General features: G+C 30.1%; 2 protein-coding genes across 2 annotated transcripts; one reads left to right on the top strand and one right to left on the bottom strand.

Moving 5' to 3' along the window:
* Positions 1-3,053: 3,053 nt before the first annotated feature.
* On the bottom strand, positions 3,054-9,847 carry LOC113399917 (kynurenine 3-monooxygenase). Its single transcript, XM_026639193.2, has 9 exons — positions 9,599-9,847; positions 8,574-8,643; positions 7,993-8,186; positions 7,868-7,916; positions 7,510-7,597; positions 6,863-7,034; positions 4,370-4,621; positions 3,525-3,755; positions 3,054-3,270 (listed from the first exon to the last, which is right to left on the bottom strand). The coding sequence occupies exons 1-9, from the start codon at positions 9,659-9,661 to the stop codon at positions 3,088-3,090; spliced, it is 1,302 nt and encodes a 433-aa protein (XP_026494978.2). The 5' UTR covers positions 9,662-9,847; the 3' UTR covers positions 3,054-3,087.
* On the top strand, positions 5,037-6,873 carry LOC135193394 (uncharacterized). The gene has a single exon (XM_064215694.1). The coding sequence runs from the start codon at positions 5,037-5,039 to the stop codon at positions 6,855-6,857; it is 1,821 nt and encodes a 606-aa protein (XP_064071764.1). The 3' UTR covers positions 6,858-6,873.
* Positions 9,848-11,553: the final 1,706 nt, after the last annotated feature.

Genomic DNA, 11,553 nt, shown 5'->3' with positions numbered 1-11,553 from the left:
TCGGCTAGACCTATTTGATTGCACCTGGGGGTACAATTACGGAAACTTATTCATATTCATCCCAGTAAGAAATACGTGTAGTTGGACAACATTTTATCGACCATTCAGCGTTACCACTTGGGTTTCGATTTTGTTATCATTTGTCTGTGTTACTATCGCAACTATTTTGGTCAGTCGATATTTCGGAGACAACTAACTATACAATAACTTACCGCTTAAATTATGGGGATATCTTTTTACGAACACAAGCGACCAATTGTACCGCATGAAAAAGTTACGAATTATTGTCATTGTTTGGATTTGGTTTACATTTTTAATCGCCAATTTTTACAGCACAGCTTTGTACAGTTTATTAACGGCCAAAGAAGCCAGACCCGAAACATTTAGTCCAGACAATTTGGGCTCTATACCATTGAAACCCTGCTTAAACAATGGTATGTTAATATTCTTTCAGTATACTTACAAAAGATTTTTTTTCGAAAAATCATCTCGTAGGTGTCAACAAAATTTCGCTTTAGATATGGTAGCAAATAGCGATGATTTATACACTATCGATGTGGATTACAAGTATTATATAAGAGAGTTTAGATATATCGATGAAAAGGGCAACAATAAAATAAAGAAGAAACCCTTTGGAAATGATTTACTATTTGCTATGTACACAAAAAAGGGTTTTCCTTTGCGAAACAAGTTTCAAAAATATGCTCACTATCACTTCGAAGCAGGATTGTTGAAAAACAAAAAGAAACAATATATTACTGTTATAACATGAGAAATAACAAACGAACCATCCACACATTTAAGGTCTTTAACTTGGCCCACTTTAAACTTCACTTTAGTATATTGTTTCTTGGTTATATCCTATCCTTCATATGTTTTATTGTCGAAATAAAAAACAAGAGTGAATAACTTTATAAGCACTCGAAAATATATAATTGTAACATACAAAGAGCATATAAATCGAGATGTTTTAAAATTAATCGTAAATATTTGTGCTATTATATAAAAACGTAGTTTATTTTGAATTATACTAAATGCACTTTCGGTTTATATTTTAAACTATTCTATAAATTTAACTTTCGAAGTCATATAGGCAATATCTTATTATTATTATTTAACATAGTTATTTCTTAGGATCCTATATATGGATTCCATAAAAAGCATCTCACATAGATCGTACTTAGGTGTACGATTTAAGCAACTACATATATCTTTCAATAATCAAAAATTTTGCATATTTCACACCGATGATTGCGGGTTCAAACCCAGGCAGGCACCACTGAATTTTCATGTGCTTAATTTGTGTTTACAATTCATCTCGTGCCCGGCGGTGAAGGAAAACATCGTGAGGAAACCTGCATCTAATTTCATCGAAATTCTGCCACATGTGTATTTCACCAACCCGCATTGGAGCAGTGTGGTGGAATATGCTCCAAACCTTCTCCTCAAAGGGAGAGGAGGCTTTGGCCCAGCAGTGGGAAACTTCTAGGCTGCTAATGTACACCGGCTGGGCTTCCCTGGAAGGCTCCTCTATTTATCGTATGTATTAGTTTTAATGTTTAATGTCGTGAAAATAATAATTGTTGATTCATATTAATTTTTAAATAATAAAATATTTATCACTTTTTAATTACCAATGAGCTGATACATGTGTATTTAATTCTACTGTAATTTAACAATCTTTGAATGAATTGATGGTATTTAAATTATAATCATTTATTTTAATCAAATGCTATATTATAATTATTTAATCGATCGTGATTGCTCGATTTTTGTCACGAAGTTTTGCAAATATTTGTCAATCTTATCTTTATATTTCTACATAATTTTAGTCACTCTCAAAAGGATGTAACAATAATAATTATATATGTCGTCTCTTATTAATAAGAAAAATTAAAATTCAGATATATTATGAAATGTATCAATTAATAGCAATCCTAAATCAATATACATAGGTATATGATTTGCTTGGTGATAAAGCTTATAATTCAAGTCGGTTTTGGCAGATATCATCCACACATTATTTTAAGTATTGTTAAATTCCAGTTTTCACAAGTACCTCGTACTTACGATATCACGTATGATGTTATAGGAACGTAAGGACAAATAAGGATTGTTAGTTTAAAATTAATCTAGATCGTGAACTGAAGAAATATAATGATGTACAAAAAAATTTCATCATATTATATATGTATATTAATATGAAAATAATTCAGCTAAATAGGGCTGCAGTTCCGAATGCATCGCATTTGTGGTTTTAATTATATTAAATTACCGGACCGAGTGCCGATAGCGAAGTAGAGATATATACACGAAGCCTAATGGCGGTGCGTCATATGGTAGGTCAATAAAAAACTAAATTACATATTATACCTACGAGGGTATTAGTGTCAATTGTAAATTACCAAAAGTATAACCATACTATATAACCAGCACATTTATCTTAAAGAGTGATCTTATCCGGTGACTGACGTCTGTTACGTTTGTAGGTTTGGATGTTGTTTGTAAATAAAAAGGGAAATTCGTCTCACGTTGTCGAACATGTTTTTGAATACGTGGTTTACAAATAATACCTTTTATCTAACCTATATATTTAATATAAAATGAAACCATATTATTACAAAAAAACAATAGTTTATTTATTAGATAATCTTAGTCATAAAAATATAAGACTGGCTACTAATAATTAGATACATTCTGATATTAAAATATTATCTAAAATAAAAATAAGAAAATAAGCCAAATAAAACTATTGACATGATAGCGAGGACGAGAATCTGCAAAAACAAATAGAGAAATATTAAAAAGACATTAAAATTGATATTACTTTTTATTTAATGTATTAGATTTTTTTTTTTTTTTAATTGTAATTAACTTGCTCGCATTATTCTATGTATTATTTAATTGTGGAAACTTTATTGGTCAATGATTTATATTTTATGTTTTTTTTTAATTATGTTAATTTGTACTGTTTGTTTCCCGAATAAAATAAAATAAAAAATAAAAAGAAAAATAATACTAATTAAAAAATAGTTGGTAAATATACTGACAAGAAATGTTTATATGAGGTAATAAAATAAGCATAAATCATAAAAAAAGCCTCGTTACCTGATTTTGCCACTGACGATTTTTCACGCACTGACTATATGGCATAGTTGTAAATGTGACAGAATTGTAAAGCGGTACCCAAAAATCGGGCAACAACCAAAAGAGAAAATCATCCACGGCCTTCCGGAGTCGATAAGAGGGACGAGTCACCAAATCACGCATCTATAACGTAAAAAATATAGAAACTTTTTGTTAAGGCATACGTGTTCCATTTTAATGAAAACTAAGATTTCTGATCTTATCTTCTGTATCCAAATCAAATTAGTTCAGCTAGATGTCCAAAAGACTTTTAAAATAACATCTAACTTTCATAAAGATCGCATGCAATCGTTAAATAATAAAACTTAAATGTTTAGAAGTCTTCATAAACTAAATAGAATTACAATAATTATTATGTATTAATCAAATTATCCTGCCTCTATATAATTGTACATAGCCAGATCACTAATCGCGAAAGCATCTTTCCATCTTGAATCTGAGAAATCTTGGAGAATGTCAGCAACATTATCATGATGTTTTCGGAACAGTTCGTCCAGAATATAGCAGTCTTCAAAGCCAGCGTTCATTCCCTGACCATAGAAAGGTACTACTGCGTGTGCCGCATCGCCGATTATAAGAGCCTTGTCCAAAACATTGTATGGACGGCACTGAAAAAATATTAATTGAATTAAAAAATCATTGCATTAAAGTTTATTCGAATAAGCCCTGTTACAATATATTGCCAATATACAGCCAACACTTTTGAATATGAATTCACCCAATACCTGAAAAATAAGTTAATGAGAGCTTCTTTTTAATTTCAAGATTTAAATTTGTCGCAAACCCTCCCTAAACGAAGAGCGGCCTAAACGGAGTCTAACTGATGGACGGACGCCGGGCTAAAATGTGCGTTAATATAACCAACACTTGCAATAAAATAAATGTTTTTATTGGATGTGTCTAATGTATGTGTATCTGTTTCTGTGTATGAATAGAATGTGTCAATTATTGAAAGTAACGTATTTTACGTTATTGAGATTATTGCACCATTGCTCAGTTACCTACTCGTAATTCTATGCCCAAACAATAAGTAATCACTATAATATCAATACGGACCATCCGCCATATTCTTACTAATTGCAGTCACAAAATATTATGCATAGAAATTAAACGTAAGGATGTTATTTGCTTACTTATGTTATTTGTAATAACAATGTAAGGATTAATTAAGATAAAATTGACTTATCAAATCAAAAGCTAAGTCAACGTAATCACATTATACCTTAACAGCTACAAGTGGAGACGGAGATCCTCCAAAGAAGTCCTCGATTAGTTTCTTCTCACCGATCAAAGGTATGGAGTCGGAGAAATATTTTTGGAAGAATATCATAAGCTTCTCATCAGTGTCAATGTCCTTGAAATTCTTAAACGGCATGAATAATGTAACTGTCCAAGAACAATCTTGATTTGGTAAAGCGATCATCATAAAATTACCTCTTGGCCAAATATGTAAATAATTTGGTGGCATCTGAAACTAAAAATAAGGGATAAATTAATGGATTATTTCTACATTACAATGCATTATATAGGATTAAGCATGTCTTTGGTTATAACACTGAGGTTATAAAAACCGATATAGTATATTTTCTTAATAGAAAAACGTGGTATTTTAAGCAACATGATATATAAATTATAGTTTATTTAATAATGCATACTCGAGCAAACATTATACAAGTGGTAAAATAATCACCATTGTTCGTTCTGATAAAAACAATAAATCATCGTAAGAAACAACATGTACACTGTAAATACCATCGTTAGAACATCATTTATCACAAAATGCTTGATACGATAAGCCAATAAGTATTCGTTACGAAAAATCGATACCAAAACTTACATAAGCTCTATTACTACGCGTAGACCCGAACGACTAAGTTGTCTGTGACAACATGCAATTTAAATTATACATTCCATTTATATGCATCATAACTAGTACTTCGTCGAATCAAATAGATTTGAAAAATAAATTAAATGTTAGAACGACCAGTGATTTATTTTTTAAAGCTGCGACCAACTGCACAGCCTTAATAACGTACAAACATATACCATGTGGCACTCTGATCACGTTAATTTCGACAGAGAATTATATGGAACCATTGAACAAATTATTAAGCGATAAGAACTGTTACAATTTCAACACAAGGTCATTTCGAAGACAAGATTGGTTGATCCGGTCTGATTTTTACATAACTTCAGTAAAAAACTTCTTTCAGTTTTACTTAAATTTTAACAACTTGTCGACAAATACAGCGTGGAATCCGAGAGCACAGTTTATTATTCTAATATATGAATTGAAAACGTCAGAATATAATGAAGTGTTTAAATTACTGTTCAAATTAAATATTTTTAATATTATTTTGTTGACAAAATCAGATATTGGTAACTTAAAAATAAATACCTATAGTCCATTCGATAACAACGCCTGTGGGAGATCCTTCGGTGAGATTATAAATATAAAGAACTGCGAAGATGTTGATAACATAAGAACGAATTACGATTATTTAGAAGTTAAATATCGCAATTGTACAATCACAATTGCAGGATCTGAAGATGTACCGAATTTTATTTATGCAACAAATAAAGAATACTCTTATTTGCAAAAAAATAATCAGGGTCTAGAGCAATACATGCTCGCAAATTTTGCAATTCGCGAAAACATAACACTGGAATATATTCTAGTAGGAACAGAACTTGGGTATGGAGTTGTTTTGCCGAACTGGACCGCTTCAGGCTCATTGAGTTATTTACAAAATAATACGGTCAGCATCGTGACTGGAGGCTACCTGCTAATGTTGAATCGCGTACAATTGTTTGATTGCATCTGGGGTTACAATACCGCAACTTTCCTTTTATTTACTCCAGCACAAGGTGAGATTCATTGGACAAAATTTTATCAGCAATTTAGCGGGACCACCTGGTTTTTAATAGCACTTTGTTATTTTGTAATTACTATTCTAACGATTTTTACTCGCCTCTATTTCATGGAACTCTATGATGCAAAACGAATGGCGCTCATATTGTGGGGGTATATCTTCGGAAACACGAACGAAAAATTAATACGCTCACGAAAATTACGAACAATTGTGATAATTTGGATATGGTTCATATTTTTTATTAACAGTTTTTATAGCACAGCTTTTTATAAATTGTTAACGACTAAGAGTATTGAAAAACTAATGTATGCCAAGAATTCGTTAGACTCCTTGCCATTAAAGCCATGTATAAGTGATAACACGCGAATATTTTTTAAATATGAATACAATGTGACATTACCAGGTAAACCGATTGATCGATGTAAAAATATCAGCAGGTCATTAGATACGGTAGCGAATGGCAATCAATTTTATGCCATTGAATTGGATTACAGTTATAATATCAGAGAATTTAAATACATAGATGACAAAGGTCACCGTAAATTGGATAAATTTCAGTATTCAAATAACATCATGTCAGCCATTTATATGACACGAGGATTTCCTTTACGGGAAAAATTACAAAGATATGCTCATTACCACATGGAAGCGGGATTGTTGAAGAATCAAGCCGAACTAATAAACCACCGGTACAACATGTTCAACAAACATTATAGTCACTCATTTGAAAAATTATGTTTATCCGATGTACGAATTCCCTACATGATATTGTTCGTCGGTTACATCATTTCCTTAATTTGCTTTATTATTGAAATTAAAAACTATAATAAAAATTGACTAACTACGCCATCTTCTGAAGCCGGTATGCACAACTCCAAGTAACCATGTTCTATGTACTGCTGGCTGAAGTCAAAGAGTGGCTGCTTCATCATTTCTTTCCGCACTGCTGAAAATGCACCATCAGCTCCAATGATCAAGTCTGCAGTTACGTCCACTGTCTCATTTGTTTCGGTTCTGAAAACAAGATTTTTTATAATACTTTTACCTTTTAATAACTGTCTCTTGATCTAGCTTAAAAATATTGGCCGTAGATCTCGAGTTCTAAGGTGGAACGATCACCTTAGATGAGACCGATGAAAGGCTCGTTCCAGTCATCCTGGATTCGCCGTGCTCTTGGAGTATAAGAGAGAGGGAATATATAGTGCAATATGTTTAGACACACACTATGTCTCCGTAGTTGTGAGGTCTCTATTGAGATTGGCCCCTGTAGTCAAAATCGATCAGGAGTTTTTATCGATACTGCATACGAAAAGTGATAAAATTAAGACTATATCTGTAACTATTTATTATTTTTTAATTATTTCCATGAATGGTATATACTTGTTCCAATTCTCAGTGAGGTTTGTTTACATAATTAACACTTGTGTTATTAGTGTAATGTCATCAGTAAAAAGATAAGATTTTAAAATTAAAATAAATATATACTTACTTAAGAAATGTCAACGAACCATTTCGTAAGTTTGACTTTATCAATTTATGGTTAAAATATTTTTTTACATTGTCGTAGTTTTCAGATTCTGTAATAAAAATATTTAGTTAATTTTATTTTTTAAGAATTTAAAAATTAAACGTTTCCAAAGTTATATTATTATTGTTAGTTATATGTTTCATACTTTAAGCAGAGGAGAAAAGATGGTTTCTACGTTTTTATAAAAATTATTACGGGATAAAAGATATAAGTTTGAATTATTAAACGTATATACATCTCTTTTTTTAATTACATAAGTATAAAAAAATGTTTTTTTATACTTATGTATATTATCTAAGAAAAATAACGTCAGAATTACCTTTTAAAAGAATGTTATTTAAATAATTTCTTCCCACGGAATAAATACACTGAAAATAATATTGTTTTATTATTTATCTATAAATGAATCTAATAAATACCAAATAATGAATATTTCTGTAACACCTGATTTGTTCTAGCATCATACGGAATAGAGTATGTGGTGCCATCGGGTCTGTGAATCATTCTAGCTCTCATAGGTATTCCATGTTCGTTAACCATGTGGTCTTCAACTCCAACGCCTTTCAACGCTTTGCGCCCACGCACCGACAGGGCCAAGTTAATGGAACGCCCTCGTACATGTGGGGTTGTTCTTAAATCTAAAGTTAAGTATATAACTTATATAATCTTATGATAAATTATGTTAGTTTTTTCTTACGGATGACGTAAATATTATTAAACGAAATTATCAAAAGTATGGTATTATACTTATGAGATAAAGTGATTCAATATTACATCTTCGAAAGTTAACTTATTTGAAGTGGAGCCAAGAAAAATTAACATACGACACAACAAAATATTAAACTCAAAAAAGCGCACACTCAAAACTAGGTAAAAACATAATTAAATATTTGATTTAAGAATGTCTATATTTATACATTTATTTCATATTATATTTCCCGGAAATTATTTATTATAATATACGGTTATATTATTAGCACGAGCCAAATTATTTTATATTTAAATACATAAACATACATGTTTACCTTCGCGATACTCGTAGAGTGACACTCGATGTCCACGTTTTGCCAAAAAAATTGCTTCAAGAGATCCCACCTAAAACAAGCGGTAACAAACCCGTAAAAGGACTTATATATAGTATATTTGATATTTCATTATCATAATTAATAATTTCTTCGTTTTTGAAATTGTATCAATTCACGGGAAACAAAATTGTTGTCCACGAAATAACTAGGTATCGAGTAAATCAAAATTTATATTTATTTTAGATGATTTAAAATTTCTCATATTTCGATAAATCGAAGTGTTAGTTCAATTACATTGTTTGTTTTTTTTTTGGTTATTAAATATTTTTCTTTTACTAAAGCCCGAATAAGTCTAAATTATACGTATTTTTATTTATTTCATAATAAATACTACTACTACTAATATTTTTAAACTATTTAGGTCAAATAACACGTGGTATTGATATTTATATTGTTAAATTAACGATAACAATATTATTTATCGATATCAATTACATTTTAAGAGTCGTATAAAGGTCCTATTTTCAATAGACAAAGGTCAACGTACATTACAGCTATCAATATTGGGTCATCTCATTATCAAGTATGTTACTTGTACGACTTTTTCCTATGTAAAAATATAAATCATTCATTTCAAATGTCTAAAAATGCCGTTTCAATATGTCTATAAATAACTTAATTATTAATATGCGTTATTTAAGCTTTGCGTAATATGATATAGTATTACACATAGGTAATATTAAAAAAAAATCTCGCAAGTAGTAGGTAAGTTAATATCAAGTATATATATTTAATTTCATGTTTCAAACACTGACGTTAAGTTAAGTCGATTTTATTTGAGTATCGATACGATAATATGATATAATTATTACGAAACATTAAATAATATTATTATTATAAAACTCAATAAAAGTTTATATATATTTTTAGACGTGTAATTTCTAAACATAAACGAACTCATGAGATAAAATAATTTATTTACAATTCCACACTTCTTGTTCTTAAATTAAAAAAATAAGCCTTACCAATCCTCCACCGACAACCACGATATCCAATTTTTTTTTCGTATTTCCGTTTTGTAATGCCATATTTAAAGATTATATAACGTTTACGATTAAATATATCTATTTACACTTTTAGGAATAATATTTAGAATATTTATCTTCTAGAATGATCTTAAATCAATTTTTAAGACGTAATATTTTATCCGAGCCGCTTCTTATACGTCGTCCAGATCGCAACTAAACAAGTAAACTCGGTAGAATGCCAAGCAGGATTGTTCTGTATCAAATTAAACAGGTTTATTAAACTCGCGGACTTAATTAAACATATCTAATGGACATTAACATTGATTTTGAGATAGAATTATTGAAGTTATATTTAAATATTTATTGTATCAGTATAGTTGTGTGTTTTAAAAACGAATAATAATATTTTCGTCCATTTAGTTTAGATAAATTAAAAAGGAACGACTTTGTTTCTCTATAAAAAACTTTAAATGGGGTTTTATCGAAATAGTCTTTCGGAGCTTCAGTATTTTTTTGCCTTTCCGATGACGATTTGTATTTATTTGGCTGTCTGTATCAACTTCGTACATATTTACAAGTCTCATAACTCGTCCTTAAAGTTGAAATTTCCAAAAAATCCTTCCTTAGCGGATGCTTACATTATAAAATAAACCAATATTCCAAATTTCAGCTTTCTAGACTCAGTAGTTTTTACTGTGTGTTGGTAGTCAGATAGGACAAACGATTTTATAAGTATGAATTACTTACTTACTACTTATAACGAATTACATAATTTATAATCTATTAAAAAATACTGTTATCGAATATGTTATTTAAAGTTTCTTGACATCTACGTACTCTTAAATGTAAACTGACTGATACGGAAATTGAGACGTTTGTTACAACAATATAAAAACAATGGTAGATAATTTTTTTGTATTTTCATCGCTTTTTAGGAAAAAGTAACTTCTACAATATAAATAATCAACGTCTGAGCCGGTAGTAGTTTTAATTTTAATTTTGTCAAATGACGATTCAACGGTGCTCCCAGGAGCCTACTGACTTGCGTCTTGAGTGATTTAAATGATTAAGGGCATATGCCATTGAGGTAGGAATTCATTCCTCAACAGAATCGTCTCTTTGTGGTAAAATATAAAGTTTCTAAGAAAAATATGAAAAGGCAGGTATGTGTAAAAAATGTGTGTACAATATACTTGTTCATGTATGTAATTGTAATTAACTAGACATGTTGGGTATACAGCCATCCCATCCCATTGGACTAATTGTAAAAAGCGGTTCATAATTTTTACAATATATAAATTTTATATGTGTCCCTTCAGCCTAAAATCAACGTTGTAAGTACAAAATTTAAAAAAAATGCGTTGTAAAATTACGAATATCCAGACAAAAGTTCATCCCTTATTTAACCGTCTCAGATAATTATTTTTAAAAACGAGTTAATAGATATATTTTCACTTTCAAAAGAAGCACAAATAATGATTTTCATATTTCTAGAATAAACAAAGGCGAACTGCCACAACGAATAAACTTTCTTTATAAATTTCACCCTCATCAATGATGCTTTTGCAAAAAAGCTTTAACAACTGCCTTTAACTCGGTAACAGAAGTGTCGTTACGATTTTAAAATGTTGTTCTCTAGATACACACATAAGATTGATATAACTATTGAATTATAGCCAACAAAAAAAAATGCCACAATTTCTATTTTACTCTACTTCTAATACTCTAGTGGTAGAATAAAAATGTCGATACTTTCTTTGGGCGGTAGTGACACTTACCACTAGGTGTCCGTTTTACCAGTTCCTCTACCAATAACATGACAAAAAATCAAGTCCATAGGTACATTACAATTTTGTAAGCGCAATCTTCCATCGAAACATTTAAATAAGGTCAATCTGAGTAAAAGGTCAATTACTTATCAATTTTTAATTGAGTCGTAATTACGACTAGTC

Source organism: Vanessa tameamea, chromosome 8, assembly GCF_037043105.1.
Source record: "Vanessa tameamea isolate UH-Manoa-2023 chromosome 8, ilVanTame1 primary haplotype, whole genome shotgun sequence".
Lineage (NCBI taxonomy): Eukaryota > Metazoa > Arthropoda > Insecta > Lepidoptera > Nymphalidae > Vanessa > Vanessa tameamea.
The sequence above is the reverse complement of the archived record's forward strand: the minus strand, read 5'-3'. Positions and strand labels throughout refer to the sequence as shown.